This window comes from Corticium candelabrum, chromosome 15 (assembly GCF_963422355.1).
Source record: "Corticium candelabrum chromosome 15, ooCorCand1.1, whole genome shotgun sequence".
In the NCBI taxonomy this organism is placed as follows: domain Eukaryota; kingdom Metazoa; phylum Porifera; class Homoscleromorpha; order Homosclerophorida; family Plakinidae; genus Corticium; species Corticium candelabrum.
The window spans coordinates 5218925-5237148 of NC_085099.1; the positions used below are offsets into that span (position 1 = coordinate 5218925).

At 40.0% G+C, this 18224-nt stretch overlaps 1 protein-coding gene across 1 annotated transcript; it reads left to right on the top strand.

Moving 5' to 3' along the window:
- The first annotated feature begins 1372 nt into the window (after positions 1–1372).
- Positions 1373–16226, top strand: LOC134191543 (uncharacterized). Its single transcript, XM_062660164.1, has 19 exons — positions 1373–1464; positions 4054–4068; positions 4112–4194; positions 4253–4598; positions 4867–5096; positions 10284–10436; positions 10500–10760; positions 11009–11338; positions 11400–11546; positions 12345–12662; positions 12724–12978; positions 13041–13355; positions 13422–13742; positions 14753–15037; positions 15097–15203; positions 15295–15484; positions 15550–15656; positions 15724–16016; positions 16083–16226. Exons 1-18 carry the CDS (start codon positions 1373–1375, stop codon positions 16000–16002), a joined length of 3834 nt encoding a protein of 1277 aa, XP_062516148.1. The 3' UTR covers positions 16003–16016; positions 16083–16226.
- The last annotated feature ends 1998 nt before the right edge of the window (positions 16227–18224 follow it).

An 18224-nucleotide genomic window follows, 5' to 3' on the forward strand; every position in this document is an offset into this window, starting at 1 on the left:
GGACTGCCTGCTGATCATGCGTGAGCAAACCCCCGACTACCGCTGGCCCTGTGCAAACCACCCGCGGATGGTTCCACAATAGCCACCAGCATTACCGCTCTTACCTTTAGCTGACTAGTTCCACCTGCGTCAGGCTCCGCCTGGTCGCCTCTCTGCTCTGGTTCTGTATATACCCGCCATGTGTCTTATTGTGTAGCCCCCTCTCCCCCGATGACTAACATGCCTTGCTAACGGCACTGTTTGCCGCTCCCGCCTCAGCCCTGACAGCATCCCTTAGTACCTGACACCTATTTTAGCTACCTATACACATATAGTATACGTACAGTCGTCCGCCGCTCATGGTTGCCTGTCTTCTGAGCCGCTCCACAGGCCGTTCGGAAACCTGCCATTCCCGGATCATGCAACGCCTTCTCCACCAGTGACTGTACTGCCGGCCACGTGGCCGCCACGCAACAGCCATTTTTTCAATAAATTTACCACGCTGACACTAACGCAAGCACCCACCATAACTGACAAATCTGAACACTCTTCCATGCAAGCTATACAAGTCCTAGGCGCTGGCTAAATGTACGACTGGCAAATTACTCTGGACGAACATGCCGTATCTGACTACGTCGGGCAGACGGCTACATGAACAATAAAGACGCCCTGTGTGATGACGCGTTGAGTAGACCACTACGTTCTGCTGCGTTGGTCTCAGAGACAAGCAGCCGAGAAGCCCCCAGAAACTCCGCGACCGCCTTACTCACCGTTTCGGTCATCAGCTCCTGTAGCTGCTGATTGGACAGCACGTGCCCCCCTGGGCGTCATCTGAGGTTGCAGTGTGTTGCTCTGCCATGGAGAAACCGACACAGAAGCTGCTTACTCGCGCGTAAACTGAGGTGAGCTATGCGCTTGCGCGTCGACACTTGGCGCCAATCCTGTACGCCTTCTTGCACGTGCATCGGCCCTGCCAAATAAGTGAATTCAACTACCTTTAACGGTTCCGTTAAACTCCATTTAAACGTTTGGCGGACAAGCTGTAGCACATGAAATGACACCTGTGAGGTGGGCGATTGTTCACTGATCTCCGCATGTTTCAGAGGAAATAATCAGGAAGTAACTCAAGTGTGATTTACAGTTGACCAATCATCATTTGCGAAATAGGTCAGGCGACAAACTAGTTTGTCACGTGACATAAAGACAACATCACGTGATACTGATCGGTTGCTATCCTCTCGTGGAAGGATCATCGACAGCGAAGAAAGGCCTATATGCGCGTACTAGTAGTGTCGAGGCTAGACAGATAGCGTGCAGTGGCTGGCGAGCGCATGTCACATCCGCATGCTCGGTAAATTAAACAAACAAACTCCGGCGCATCTCATTTCAGGCTATGACCGACCGTTCGTCTCCGAAGGCCAAACTCGACCCGGCCGCCGCGTTTCACGACAATCCGAGAGCAGCGGCGGCGTGTCGATTGGAGCGGTACAGACATCCAGACATCCAGGCACCCATCCAGACAGATGGATAGATTCTTTTAGAGTCATAGATCAATTATCAGACACTCCCCACTATCGGACACTGGCGTACGGAAACGAGAAGAAGATTTCTTGTGTCTAAGGCATGAATGTAGAGAGTAGTAACACGACGTGCTAGATTCAGCTTGATCATTTGGCGTATTGCTGTTCACGGTGACAAAATAGAACTTCCGCTTCTTTTCCGGTATATCGGACACGCCCATCAAATATCAGACTGCCGCCAGTTTTTGCTTTCGACCGTACCACAGTTCACTGTCTGCACCTAGAAATAATAAGTACATATCTTTTCTATTTGCAGTGATAACAGATTGGCAGCTTTACACTTTGCTCTTTAGGAAGCTCAAGAAGAGGGGCGGGTCTTGTTCTCTAATATCGGACACCCCAGTTTGCTTGATGCGAGTGCAAATAGGCGAGAACCGTGAAGAATTGTGTTAATACTAACTGCAGACGTTAAGGAAATGCTCGACGAGCATCAAGAGCCTTTGACTCGTCTCTGTATGGCAAGAATTAGCTAGATATGGCCGTGCACAAACAAAAATGAAAGAATCTACAGGTGCTAAACTGAGAACATTTATAGCCCTCCCTCACCTAGCACGTCCTGAACATCGCCATCGTTCGCGAACAAATGAATCTAGAGACGGCGGCAGCAGATAGCCTCGCGTAGCCAAACCCTACCGTCGCGTCATACACGCACGTCGCCTTGACATCTAGAACACTGCTTTTGCGATTGTAGTGGTCTATTCCACATCTATATTGACCATACATGCATCACAGGAGTCATTTCAAGATCTACTTTTCTCTCCAAATGCCTCTTTTGTTTGATATGGAGACCAGTCAAAGACTTTCCGTGCTCAATGGGCATTTAGTAGACGTCTGCAATCAACACTAACACAATTCTTTACGGTTCTCGCCTATATTGCACTTGCATCAAGCAAATCAAGTGTCCGATATTAGAGAACAAGACCCGCCCCTCTTCTTCAGCTTCCTGAAGAGCAACGTGCAAAGCTGCCGATCTGTTGTTATTATTGCGAGTAGAAGAGACATGTTCCTATTATTTCAAGGTGCAGACAGTGAACTGTGGTACCTTCAAAGGCAAAAACCGGCGGCTGTCTGATATTTGATGGGCGTGTTCAATATAGGGAGAAAGCAGCGGAAGTTCTATTTTGTCACTGTGAACAGCAATATGCCAAGTGATCAAGCTGAATCTAGCACGTCGTGTTACCATTTGACTACTCTCTACATTTATGCCTTAGATATGAGAAATCATCGTTTGGTTTTCGTATGCCAGTGTCCCATATTGGGGAATGTCCAATAATTGATGTATGACTCTCGATCTACAGTTACAGTTTTCTATGATTTTAGCTATGAATCATATTGATAAGAAACGGGACGTTTATAACGGTCGTGTGACTTAACAAATAACATACTCAAAGGTGCTTGCTAACTAACTCCTGGTTGCAAGTTTTTAGTCTGTGTGACTATCTATTCTTTGGGGTGTATTTGGAATTGACTACGCCTTCTTTGAAGCCATAGTCACAGAGCAGTACTTTTGTTTGGTTGCACACCACAACTACAGACAATCGGCAAACAACCAATAAGAGCAGCTAATATTCATGAGAGTTTTCTAACTAGAACAGTCTATTTCGTGTTTGCAGTTATCTCCTTTTGTCAGAAATAAACAATGAAAACTTTAATGGCCAGCGCTAAATCAATGGTGTTTCCTACTCATTACGATATACTTATATGGGAACTTAATGTGAAAGGAGAGGTTGTAGGTGTGGGACAGGGAGCATTTCTTGTATACCAATAGGCACTAGTCTCTCATAGCCAGAGTGCTCTCTTCTAGCTATGTGTCTGTTTGAGATGTATGAGAACATAGAGTTGTGGACTATCTGTTTGGCAGGGAGATGGCCTGGTATGGTTTTTTGATGTCATCATTTTCCTCAACTAATGATGGGGACTAACTACTTATTAGTAAGCTGTTGATGACTGATATGTGGGAATGGAGGGATCTAACTACTAAACAAGAGCTTCAAACCACCACCACTAGTAAAATATAGAAATGTAATCTTCTATATCGATATCTGAGTTATTAAAACCTTAACACATGATCAACAGGCATGCGTGAAAGTTGAATATTAACTGATCTAGCAACAGTGACTGTGGAAAATGCCAATTAGCACTAGAGCCTCAGTCATAGTCAGTGCTGGGGCTTGAGCCCTGGGGAAAGTATGGTAAAAGGTCCGACAAATTGTTTCCTCAGAAGCAGCTTTGGACGGAGAAAGGCCGAAAGTGTACAGAAAATGTCTGATGTCCAACAGTTATTTTGAGCATTGAGTCATTGTATAGTTACATAGTCATATGCGGCACACTTAGTTGAGTCTTGAGTGCTTGTTGTGCCATCTGTGAACTTTAGAGCTATCACTAAACTGGCAGCAATGCCTGTAATCATTACTTCAATAATAGCTAATAAAATTAACTGCAAAGTTTGGCGAATGAGTAATGTTCTATTGACTGTCTTGTGTTGTGTTTCCAGAGGATTGCATTTGGGGTAGTTGGAGTTTATGTAGTGTTGAATGTGGAAATGGCACCAGAACTCGGCAGATTAGTCAAGCAGCTACAATGAGTGGTCAGAACTGTACAGGACCATTGGCTGAGATCTGCATAGTCACATCTTGTATGATTACTGTTGTGGTGGAAGTCAATCCTTTACGTGGAATGTTTATGTGATGTAGGTTTGGTAACTAATCTGTCTGCCTCTCTTGGAGCAACAGTCAACATGAATTCAGTTTATAGTTCTTTGTATGTTGCTACAAAGGCTATAGATGGCAATCCAAACAATGTTACTGGACAGAGACTTGTCAGTACTGATTGTGCTGCTACAACACGTTCCTTTAATCCTTGGCTTCAAGTTGACTTACAAAAGGAATATCTTGTCTCACGTGTTAGAGCTATCCTTTACGATCATAAAGGTAGAAATGTGTATGTTCGTGTTGGTAACAGCTTAAAAAACAATGGGAATGACAACCACAATTGTGGAATGGCTCCATATGACAGTTCTAATGACCTGAATGCAATATGGCGAGATGTTATCTGCAGCCCACCAGTTTGGGGAAGATACATTACTTTACAGAGAATAGTGACAAATGACATTCTTCATGTATGTAGGGTGGCTTTCATCTATGGTTAGATGATGTTGTGGTGTAGGTAGGTGTTAAACAAAAAGTAAAATGTTTTGTCGTTTAGAGTTGGAGATTGCTATTCTAGACAATAATACAAATATTGAAGGGACAATCTTAGCAGTTGATAAGAATCAAGATTACTCTAATCCTATTGCTTGTGGTGTCAGTCCTGATGTGACCAACTTTAGTGCTCTGTTGCAATGGAAACACAACACAACCAATGTTGTACCATCTTCAAGTGTTCAGAATGCTGGTGTATATCAGGTGTATGAGAATGGTGTGCAGTGGCTCTACATCAAGTCAGCTAGTACCTCTGACAGTGGAGTGTATACATGCCAATATACTGCAACTAATAGCTCTATAGTGTCAAAATCATTTGCACTGAATGTTGGTGTGGGTAAGACTGCATACATGTGATAATAGTTAAGGGTCGTTCAAAATTATCGACAATTTTACAATTGTACAAAGTGCACACTTTTCTGAAGCCCCCTCCTCTCCCCCAAAGAGTACATGATATTGTGTTGATGCACAATTCAATAGCTTGATCGTGGTTTCATCTATTATAGGGTTGACGTGTGTGTAGTCTTCAACGCTTCTGCGTTCCTCATTTCTTTCATTCCAGTTGACCCACTATAGTGATGTGATCGAGCTTGAGGTTTCCTGTCATTCAAGTGAACAAAGACGAAAACATTGAGAAAGTCATAGTAGAGACAGCTGAGATTTATGGATGGCTGATGTTGTTTAGAACAAAATGAGAATACACTGCCGCGGTTGTACATGTTTGCAAATCCCATACTTACAGGTGACTAGCATTATATAATGTTGATCGGTAGCAAATGGCTTGTGCTAATTTCTCTGTTTTCCATGGCCGGAATTGCATCATGCATTGTTCCCATGCTAGTCACCTGTATGCGTGGGACTTGCAAACATGTACAACCACGGCAGCGTATTCCCATTTTATTCTAAACAACATCAGCCATCCATAAAGAGCCCAGCTATCTCTACCACGACTTTCTCAATGTTTCGTCTTTGGCTGTACATAGGTCATAATCCCCTCCCCCTAGTGTGCGCTTTGTATGCTGTGAAATTGTCGATAATTGGAACGACTCCTTAGCTGGCTGATTCGAGCTGTTTTTGGTTTTCATTAAATTGTACAAATAGTATTATTGTATGAATGAAATATTTGTTTGTCAGTCACATTATTATGTCTGTCTGTTTGTTTGTTTGTTTGTTCATTTGTTTGTCTGTCTGTTTCTTTGTGTGTCTATCTGATTGTGTTGGCTATTCTCTCTGACATGTTTCTTCTGTTCAGAACAAACTTCTAGGAACTAATTTGAGCTCCTGCCATGTTTATGCTTTTAGCTAGTCGAAATACAGATAAAGGCATTACATAGATACCCGGACAATACTATAGCGTATACGTCTGATTTTGGGTCTACAGTGCAGTTGTGTGTGGTGTTCTGTGTTTCATTCAAAACAAAATAAATTATTTACCTACAATAAACTTGCACGGGGAAGTAGTGTTACACAGTTTTGGAGCAGAGGAAGTAGAGCGAGCAAAAGATTTTGCACAGCTATAAACTGCTACTCTTAAACCAACTTCAGCGCAGTTTTTGACTGTGTTAAGCATTGGAATGTTTTCTTTTTGCTATGAACCTTAACCCTACTGCTTTATATCGACAACAGTTTTCTGGTATTTCAGTTACACTCATGGCACATGTTTACACAGCAGATGTCTCATGGCCATAGCTATGTCTAAAAGTGCTTGAACCAATTAAATAATTAAGTCTTTGCAATGTGGCATTGGTTATGTGGTTTGCAGATTATCACGAGCATGGGAAGGTTAGCATGCTTTCCTTTTAAGTGGTTTACTCATGACACCATTTACAGTTCAAAATTGTCACTTGTCACATCAAATTCTTCGTATTCTGTCAAATCAAAGTAGTTTGTAGTTAGATCAAATCCACTAGACGTTGAATCAAATTTGTATTAGGTCAGATCAAGTGCGTAATCCGTGAAATCAAATTGACAGATCAAAGTTGTCATACGTCTAACCCAATTTGTAATTAGTCAAACCAACTTTGTTGTTCGTCAAATCAAATCTGGATGATGTCAAATCAAATTAGTAAGATATCTAATTAAATGTGCAAGACATCCCATCTAAGCTAATGGATCACAATCACTGCTATTATACATTCATCTCAAATAGAGCTACTACGCGTATAGCAAGCAACATAGAGCAAAGCAACGTCGACAAGCATCAAACCCAGTAAAGCATACATGCATACAGAGAAGTGAAACGACTTGATTGTGCATTAATTAAGGGCAATTTTCAATTGGCAAATCTTCCAATTCCATGACAGTGAGCCATTACTTTTGGTATTATGTGATGCAGCGCATAACTGCATGATTACTCATCTCTGCTAAGGCTAATGGATATAAAAATTCAGTCCTTTGACTTGAATTTTGTGTGAACTTAGTGTGACCAATGGCGGTCAACATCTTGGGTATTAGATGGGACATTTTGCACATATGATTAGATGTCATGCTAATTTGATTTGACATCATCCAGATTTGATTTGACTGACAACCAAGTTGGTTTGACAAGTTACAAATTTGGTTTGAGGTGTATGGCAAGTTTGATTTGACACATTGTCAATTTGATTTCACGATTACACACTCTTGATCTGACTACAAACTACTTCAATTTGACAGAATACAAATTTGATGTGTCAAGAGTGATGATTTGGACTATAAATGCATGGTGTAGTAACTGAAGATGTGTTTTTCTTGTCACTTCCACAGTATGGTCTCTCTGGAGAAATTGTTGACTTGTTGTGAAGTATTACGAATTTAGATGTTAGTTTGCTTTCAAATGCACTATTTTGAAAAATCTATCTAAAATTGTACAAAGTGATCATTTTTATTTCACATGACCACAACTTCATTACTCCACTGATATTGTCTGTAATTGTCAGGTGGTGAAATAATTTTAGTGAGGTGGAAAAAATGTTGGCTTTTACATTGGCCATTGCAGATGTGAAGGTTTCAATTGTTTGCGGTCAACAAGACTTTGTGATTGGAAACATGAAAGTTGTAGGTTTGTGATTGCTTGTTTGTTCATTGTGGTAGATAGCCACATATGACCAAATGTGAATACTACTCTGTGATTGGACCATTTTCATCACATTGGAAGTGTGACACAGTTTAAGCATATAGATAAATACGTACATATATATATGTACATAACCACACAAATTATAAGTGTTTGAGCCTTCGGTTATGCTTCTTGCTCAGTAAAGCGACTTTAGAAAGTTTGATTTTATGGCTCATAGCTGACGTTACAACTGATTTGGTTTTTTGTTTATTTACTACAAAAACTTTAGTCAAACTCTCTTTGCTGTGATCGCATTACATTTACTAGTAGTTCTTCATCTGGGTAGCTTACATAGTTGTATGCAACACTCTTAGCACAGTTTTATGGAAAGCTTTTGAGATTAAATGTTAGTTGAATGTCGCGAGTGCATGTTGTGCCATTTGTGAACTTTGTAGCACCCTAGCTTCGTCTTCGCCAATCAGTGTCCAGTATTTGCTTAGAATAAGTGACATATTTTACTTCCCCTGCATGTTGACCAGTCAATAAATTGGGCCGCATAACTGCCTGGGCCTACAGAGTGTGAACATAACAATTGTTTGTGAACATAGCAATTAGCTAGGCTACTACATGATTCCTGAAACATATCTGTCAGCCAGAACAAACAATACGTAGGTCTACGGATTTGTACAGAATTCTAAGCATGCAATTAAGAAAAGTTAAACGTGCGATTAGTGGAAGTGGAGCCACCCCTGAGCAGCTGCTCCATAGCTTTGGCTGGCTTAATTGTTCTCTTCCGGAGGTGAAGGCTCAGAATCTTGCACACTAGGTACAAGGTTTTCTTTACCGTCCAACGTCTTTCTCTTTGTTGGAGGATTTGGAGTACTCAACACGTGCTTTTCAAGGGAAGGTGCAGTACGTTTGTATGCACGGACTCTGTCTGAACTTCTATGCCCGGTACAAGTCATAATCAGTTGCTCGTTCACTTGAGCTTCAAATAACTGCGAAGCACACGTTACCTTTTTGGAGTGATTAGTAAAGTAGCCATCAAAACCTCCAGGTTCACAAATTCACTTCATAGTAAGCTTGAGAATATTCTTTCCAACAACTTGAGCACTAAAACGAATTTCGTCAGAGCAACGAAGGGGAAGAGGCTTGCGATAGAAAGGACTGCTTGAACCAACAAAATCAAAATACTGGCAGTATAGCAGTACACATGATGAGTCACGTTCAAACTTGTCATAGTGTTTGATGGCTTTGAAAGCAAGCTTAGCATGATGTAGGCCACTCTGAGTGGTTTAACTTTTACCGCCATTGAACGTCAAGAACTGCCCAATGTTGTCTGCCCCAAAGCTAAACATTTCTACATGTAGGTCTCAATGTTCGTCTCCAGTTCACATACCAAATAGCTTGCAGTTGTAGAAGAAAAGAGTGTCAAGAAGAGTTTGAGCAGATGAAGAACCGAAAACACCTTTCTCCCCTAAAGGCTAGCCTCCATGTTTGCTGTTACCGCTTGGGCTTGTTTCTTGTGTGTGCCCACGTTTTGCCTGGTGAGTTCTTTCATGCGTGCATCAAGTGCAGATCTGAGCAAACTAACCTGAGAGTGGTCCTTCTGGAAAAAATTAACCGTGGTTAGGTTTCCAGCAGCAGAATGATACCTCTTGCACAGAACGCTGTAAACCATCTAAAATCTGCTGCATGGTAGGTGGATACGGCTTTTCTTGTTGCCTCCGAACTTCATGCACAAACCGTGCAAGCTAGTAGTTCATTTCTCAATTGTTCATAACATGCAGATCATGCACGTACCGCCTAGGCTCCCTCTTCAGTTGGCTGCTTGTTTCTCTATTTCTTCCATGCGTTGAACATTCTAAACGCCCATGCAGTAGCTTAAGGAGAACATGCGAATTAAGAAACTTTCGAAAACTACTGGATGAAATGGGAGCTTGGAAATGAGATTCAGAAGACTGCTGATCAGAAACAACAGCAACGTCTAGCAGTTTACTTACTTCCAAAAATTGATAACTGGCAATTCTGCTGTTTCAATGCCCAAGTCAATTTCAGCCTGGGTAAGGCTGAGGCAACCATCTTCATCACTGAACATTTTGCTACACAACTGATTTGAATTTTGTGCTTAAAGGATATATCAATGCCTCAGCTGGGTGCTTTGCCCTAGTTCCAACTAGTGGGTGCAGCGAGGTGTATTTTGTGCATAAACTCGCCAGTGTTTATAACCTATACTTACTTCATTTTATCATATGGTTCATGTCAGAGAAGTCCCTGTTGCTGTTAGATTCCAGTCACACCTTGAGATTCCAGAACGCAAATTAAACAGCTCGTACAAGTTGGGAGTTGCTGAGGAAAAACCCTGAGAGCTATTACTTAACTGGCAAAAATGCCTGTAATCATTAATTCAATAAGAATTAATAAAATTCACTGCAACGTTTGATGAATGAGTAATGTTTTATTGACTGTCTTGTGTTGTATTTCCAGTGGATTGCTTTTGGGGTAGTTGGAGTTCATGTAGTGTTGAATGTGGAAATGGCACTAGAACTAGAACTAAAATTCGGCAGATTAGTCAAGCAACTACAATGAGTGGTCAGAAGTGTACAGGACCATCAACTGAGATCTGCATAGTCACATCTTGTATGATTACTGTTGCGGCGAAAGGCATGCTTGTGCTTTATGTGGAGTGTTTATGTGATGTAGGTACAGCAACCAATCTAGCTGTTTCTCGTAAAGCAACGGTGACCATGAGTTCAGTCTACAGTAACTCCTATGTTGCTGCATACGCTATAGATGGCAATCCAAAAGATGTTCCTGGTCAGAGACTTGTTAGCACTAGCTGTGCTGCTACAACAGTTTCCTTGAATCCTTGGCTTCAAATTGACTTGCAAGAGAAATATCTTGTGTCACGTGTTAGAGCTATTCTTATAGCTGATCGAGGTGAAAATGTGTATGTTCGTGTTGGTAACAGCTTAACAAACAATGGGACTGACAACCACAATTGTGGAAAGGCGCCATATGACAGCTCTAATCACTGGTATGCAATATGGCGAGACGTTAGCTGCAGCCCACCAGTTTGGGGAAGATACATTAATTTACAGAGAAATGTGACAAATGACATTCTTCATGTATGTGAGGTGGCTTTCAACTATGGTTAGATGATGTTGTGTAGGCAGGTGTTGAATGAAGAGTAAGATGTCTCGTTGCTGTAGAGTTGGAGATTGCTATTCTAGACAATAATAAGAATATTGAAGGAACAAGTGTGGCAGTTGATGAGAATCAAGATTACTCTAATTCTATTGTTTGTGGTGTCAGTCCTGATGTGACCAGCTTTAATACTCTTTTGGAATGGAAACACAACACAACCATTGATGTACCATCTTCAAGTGTACAGAATGCTGGTGTATATCAGTTGTATGAGAATGGTGTGCAGAAGCTTTACATCAAGTCAGCTAGTGTCTCTTCCAATGGTTTGTATACATGTCAATATACTGCAACTAATGGCTCTATAGTGTCAAAGTCATTTACAGTGAATGTCAATGGTATAACTACTGGGACATAGTTGTGCTTAGTGTCGTATAGTAATTGTTTTGTTGTCTCTAGTAAACTGTGAATGGAGCTCATGGTCAGATTGTACATCATTGTGTAGTTTTGGAACTCATATTCGTACACGAGCACGTCTTAAGCAACACAATGGAATGGACTGTGTGGGGTTGTCAACTGGGAACTGTGACAGCAAACAACCACCATGTAAGGACAGTGGGATTTGTGTGTTTTGGTGTGTTATGGAGGTAAAGACGTAGGTTTTTTAATTACAGTAAGAAATCTTCAATATTGCAAAGCTAGACATGATTTCTTGTCTTTAATTGTATACATTTCCTTATCGTAAGACCTTTGCTGTAATGAGCTTGCTTTTATTGCTTATAGTGAAACTCTTACTATGTAGAAACATGCAGAGAGCACAAAGAAAGATGTGGCTGCTGCATACAGAATTTTTCAATCAATTAATGCTTGCCACGACTAGGTAATCTTGTTTGTAGCCAGAGACAATTAGATTGCAGAATTGTGTAAGACTGTTCAGCCTTGCATGTCTTGATTGTGAACAAAAGCCCCAGATCGATGCTTTCGCATCATATGAGGTCACGATATTGATATAACAAGGAGCCTTAGGGTCACTTGGAATTTGTGATATCAATGTTCCACCATAATGCAGTAACTTTAAACCAGCATCAAGTGGCACAAGTGAAGCCAATAATAAAGGCAGAAATATAAAAACACAATTGCAATAAATAGCATTGATTTTTGCATTATAAACTGTGTAATAGGATTTTTAGTTTGTAATGTTAGGTCACAATGACTGGCTATACATACGGGTTGTACACTGGCCCACATATAGTACACTGGCTCAGAAACTATGTGCTATTGGGATGGTCTCTTACATGATCCATGCCATCATTAATTTATCTTGTATGAATACAGAGTTGGAATTGTTGTGTAATACTAATGTCTGTTACTGCTGTAATTTTTAAGTTTGTGATATGATTGCAGGTGCACCAACAGCTGGGCAGTTGATAGTTTCTTTTGATGAGTCCTCAGTGCAAGAGTTGAGTTGCTCAGCTTCACAGTATTCTGGTCTAAGTGGAGATATTACATTTGGATGGTACAGGGAAGAGAATGGAGTTGATTCAGCTATTGTATTAGACTCTCGAGTAACAAATTTATCAAAAAATGATGGTGCGGGCAAATTTACTGGGAAATTGAAATTTGCGTCTGTGGACCGTTCAGATAGAGGATTAATCAAGTGCAGAGCTTTGAACAAGTATGGTGCTAGTGATTCATCTTCAGCTATCTCAGTTAATGTCAAATGTGAGTTGCTTTGGTAACATTTCATAATGCATTGACTTTGTTAAGTGTGGTGTGTTGTTAGATGCTCCTGAATCTGCTGAAATTAGACCTTCTAATCCAGTGGGTGTGAAAGGGCAAAGTATCACATTAAACTGTTCTGCTGTTGGTAATCCCTCTCCACGTTATGAATGGAGAGGAAGCAAGAGTACAACAGGATCTACTCTGAAATTAACATCACTTGAATTTAAGGATGAAGGGACATACACATGTGTTGCTAGTAACACCATTGAGGCTGGTTCTAGGTCCAGTAATGCATCAGTACAGTTGACAATTGAAGGTAATGTTTAGTGCTTACTTGTTGAAATCTAATTTTGGCTATCTTTCTGTGGTGTGTTTTAGGTCCTCCACAGAGATGTGTTGTGTTGTCTGTCAAAAGTCATATTGACTCTGAAGTGAATGTCAAAGTCGACTGTCCTGAGAATGGAAATTCAAGTGTAACTGTATATCGCATAGAACATCAGTTGGATAGTGTTACCAGCAACATGCAGTGGTTACAAGAAGAATTCAGTACTTTCGATCTTCAACCATTTGTTGTTGGTGGTCTCAGTCCATTTACAAAGTACAGATTTAGAGCAACAGCAGGAAACAGGCATGGCTATGAACCTGAAAGTTTGGCAGCTGTTAATGTGTTACCTGTGACTACTGCTGAAGGCTGTAAGTTTTTCTAGTTTAAGGGTTTTAATTATGCATTGTGATTGTGTTATTTGCTGTATTTATTAGATCCTGGTTTCCCCACTTCAGTGAGTTTATCAGGAAATGCTTCTGCTCGCTGGTTTGTTGTGTCTTGGTCACCTCCTACTATACGTAATGGTGTTCCTCGCTATTACTTTGTTTACTACAAAGCAATTGGTGTTCGCCAAGTGAGAGATGTGGATGATCACAAGAGACTGAATGTAACAGGCACGTGGGCCAATTTGACAATGCTCACTCCATTTACACAATACAATGTTGAGGTGGCAGCAGTGAATGTTCGGTCTCATGATGGCAAGGTGTTGGAAGGACAAAGAAGCACTACCATTGCTACCAACACAACAGAAGATGGTATGTTTGTATCATGATTTGGCTTGGTATATATTTTATTTTGAAGACATGTGTTATTGAAGTTAGTTTTACAGGCAGAAGTACAGTATGACAAGTAGGTATGTTCTTTTTTTTTGTTGATATTGGTCAGCACAGCTGTCAGATTTGCCTTTATTGTAATAGAAATCAGCATATCCATTTGGTTGGTTGTATAGTTTCTTGTAGCACATTAGGTAGCTTTCTGGTAGCATAAACAGCCCAACTATTGTGGTAGGCACAGTATCGATAAAGCTGTTTGAAGACCATGAAAAGTAACATATTGTATAACAAATTGCAGAATGGGTTGGCATGTACTTACTCATTTGTATCACAGTAGGTATGGTTTATAGTAGGAGATGTGTATAAGCAGCAACAGTATACAGTACATGTTTGACAAACAAACTTACACTGCAACCGCAGACAACCTGTGTAAGTTCTTTTTGTCTCACTATATGGTCTTATCATGCAATTGATGAAAATAGAAAATCTAATACATCTATTTGAATATTGGTTGATTTACAGTCAATGATGTATTTACCGGTATGTACTCCAGCTTATTGTAGGGCGTTAGAGCTGTATGCAAACTGAAACCTGGACCTGAAGGAGGGAAGCGTGACAGCAGATTACCGATTTTTGGCTTTAGTATTTTCTGTAAAGGAGCTAGAAGATACTTTAAACTGATGTAGATGATTTGGTTGCACAGTCATATGAGCAGCTCAGGAAGAAGTTGCCAACTTTGTCTAATATTGTATTGTTTTATAGAATAAGTAATGCTCTTGTAATTACTGTAGGTTAGTCGTAAATGGGCCTGTTAAAACTGGAGCAACTAAATTCAAGATACAGCTGAAATGTGCATTTATAGTTAGTTTCGATGTTTTGAATACTGACATTGCTGGATGCAATCATGATCAGATGATGTTGTAAGAATGTGTTGGTAGTACATTGCTGCACTGTTAACTGACTGCACTCAGACCATTGTTATTGTTTTGTAGCTCCTACAACTGCACCACGTAACCTGACATATCTTTCTGATCCACCACATACAGTCACTGTAATGTGGAGTGAACCTGAAATACCAAATGGAGTTATTAAATATTACATTGTTGAATACATGCTGTCAGATGGGACTGGAAACAGGACACGTTTCAATTTAGTGAAAATGTTGAGTCAAGAGATTGGTGGTCTAATGCCGTCAACAAATTATAATGTCACAGTTCAAGCTTTCACAATTGGTGTTGGACCAACAGCATCCATTTTTGTTATGGCAGTTGCTATAAGTAATTTTAATTTACTATTTAGTATATCTTTGTTATTGTACTGGTTTCTTTTGACTTAGCACCAACTCCACCTCAGAATTTGAGAAATTCAAGTGTGACATCGAGTTCGATTACTCTACAATGGGATAAGCCTATAAGCTTTAATGGTGCTTTTGAGTACTACACTGTAAGCAAGTTGTGTGTGCATGAGTAGATTTATGAATGCATGTGCATACATGCTCATGGCTGCAATTGATGTTTCAAACTTTACTGTGCAGGTTTACAACAGTATTGGTGATGCTCCGTACAGCAAGAGCACCGTCATTAGGAGTCATGAAAACCTGTACACCTTGGTGGGCCTCAGACCGTATACTATTCACAAAATATATATGACGGTAACGAATAATGCAAAGTCTGATCCAGAAAGTTTCCCTAGTGACATGATTACAGTGCTCACACTGGCGTTAAGTAAGTTGTTATTAAATTAGCAGATGCCACTTGGTACTATGTATTGGTTGCTTTTGTATATCCAGCACCAACTCCACCTCAGCATGTGAGAAATTCAAGTGTGACGTCAAATTCGGTTACTATTCAGTGGGATTCTCCCATAAACCCAAATGGCATCCTTCTCTTTTACACTGTTAGTAGACATGCACGTTTAATAATTTATGCATTTGCTGTTTTGTACCTGTGATGTTTGTGTTTAGGTTTACTATAGTACTGATGCTTTACAATATGACACGTTTTCTGACATTTCCTTCAGTCAAAGTGCATACACGTTGATGAATCTTAGTCCATACACAACATACTTCATATACATGTCAGTGACAAATAATGCAAGTTTCAATCCAGAAAGTTTGCCTAGCAACGTTATTCAAGTGCAAACTCTTTCGTCTCCTCCTCTTAAACCAGATAAACCAATAACTGGTGAAACAAGACCATCAGCAACAACTATAACATTGGTGTCTCCAAGCGTTGACAATTGAAATGGTCCAATAAAGTGCTGTTATATGTTTTAGACAAGTTACATGTGAGACTGTAAATATGTATGCTTGACTTGTTGTAGGTATGTTGATTTTATTGTGCACGAGGATGTGACTACATCTGATGGTGATGAGCCAGCTAATATACCGCCTGTTATTAAATCATATGACAAGAGTAGGATCTGGTATGTGGCAGCTCGATATGAATATGATGACTACAAGAAGAACATAGACGGACATCAGTTTATTATTGGAAATGGTTCAGTGGTATCTGCTGGAGGCATAGAGTACACAAATGGACCACTACGGCCAGGACAGTCATATCTGGTTTATATTCGCGTCGTTGGGATTGGAGATGATGGGGTATATACTGGTTTAATATTTATTGCAATTTACTAATTACTAATTAGTTTGCATTTCGGGGGCATAATAGGTGCAGGAGTTCTCATCAGTCAGTACAGCTATAAGTGAGACAAATATTCTACTGTATACGTATTAGTTATAGACAATAAGCTGTATTTGGTTACTGATTAGGTTAAATTGCACGTAATGTTGTATTTGGTTTGTGTTTAGGGTACAGAACTGCCTCTGCAGAGTCAGACAATAAGTCATCAGGAGGATCATCGAATTCTGTGTTGATCATAGCAGTTGCTGTTGCACTAAGTATCATCATTGTCATGCTAATCATCATATGCATACTGTTTGTTTTTCTGAGGTGAAATATTTAAGTTACAAATGTTTTGTAACATTGAACTTTTTAATTCTAGTATGTGTGACATGCAGGAAGAATTACCTGTGTACTAGAAAAGAGATAGCATTGGAGCCTAGAATATATGATACCGTCATTGCCAATTCTGAAGCAACATCTGGAACAAGTAAACGCCTGGAGAAAAGCAGTGAAACAAAAATGACAATTAATAGCTTATACAATACTACAGGTGAGCATATTGACATCATGATGTCAAATCCTAGACTGTATTGTTTTGTTATGTTTATTGAAACATTTGTAACCGACAGACTCTGATGTGTACTGTGATTATCAGCAATTAGTGAACGTACTTGTGTGAATCTATGTGGCTAGACAATACATTAGCCATATTTTACAACTGAGGCAACAGCTCGTGTCTAGTTAGGCTGATAGAAGGACTTCGTGTCTCTCAGGGTTTAATAATTTGCTGTCAGAGATTTAATTAACAGGTCGTCACTACAGCTAGTAATGTTTTGTGATAGAACACTACAAGATTTTAGGGGTCGTTGACTACACAATTTTGACTAGGGTCTATGGTACTGTGCAGAGTGCAAGTAGTTAGAATTGGCTCTGAAAGTTTTATTATAATGAGTATCAGCAGTTGTAACTCTGTTTTACTTGAAACCTAGAGTAATTAGCAAATCTCGTGCTTTTCTTTTGAGATTGTTTGGTCCAGAGGCATAGCCAATTCTAGGATTCTTGGACTTAATTAAGGTTAAATAATAACTATGGACACTCAAGTGTATATTGACTTGTACCAGAGAGTTATCTTATGATATTGTGGATAAGCACATCAGATTTGCTTTCACAGGTGGCAGCAGTGCTGGTTCATGTGTATATGAAGAGATGGGAACCGTTGCAGTTCAGAACAATGAGAGAAACAATGGACCATTGTACGAGAGTATGGATGGCGAATCGGCACTTTAATCTTGACGTAATATTGGAGAAAACTCTCTGGTAATGAAATGTGGCTTTAAAAGGTTTAAAATGCATTTGTTACTGCTTGTGTTCTGACTCTATGTTTGGCATGGTCATTGATTGTTGAGTTGTTTGTAGCTAGTTTGTATGAATGTTTAGCCAGAATGAGAAGAAAAAATAACTTTGTATTGTTTGGGACTATCGTATCTGCTTGTGAGAATTAAGGTAGAGTTGAATAGGGGAACAATATAGACAAGGTTTTACAAGATATTGAATGCATTCAACCTCATTGAAATTTCAAAGTTTATACATATAGTACACGTACTGTACACTCTATTTCTAATCACTTAGATTTTCTGCTCATTTCGTTTACTGTGTTTGCAAAAGCATTGTAAGAAGATTGTTTAGTCAGAATTCATTTCTGCTTTGGTTCATTAGTGGCTGGCTGCATAGGTGTTGTTTAGCTTACTTGTCTTCTTTAATTTTACTGTGACTAAGTTGCTCTTCAGGTCTTGTCACAATGTTTCCAAGCATGAGGTTAGGTTGCCATGGGGTCATG

Coding starts and splice junctions, on each gene's coding strand:
- LOC134191543 (XM_062660164.1), top strand. CDS start 1,373: ATGACCGACCGTTCGTCTCCGAAGGCCAAACTCGACCCGGCCGCCGCG. Junction 4,195..4,252: donor GATCTGCATAGTCACATCTT/GTATGATTACTG, acceptor TATGTGATGTAG/GTTTGGTAACTAATCTGTCT. Junction 5,097..10,283: donor TGCACTGAATGTTGGTGTGG/GTAAGACTGCAT, acceptor TTGTATTTCCAG/TGGATTGCTTTTGGGGTAGT.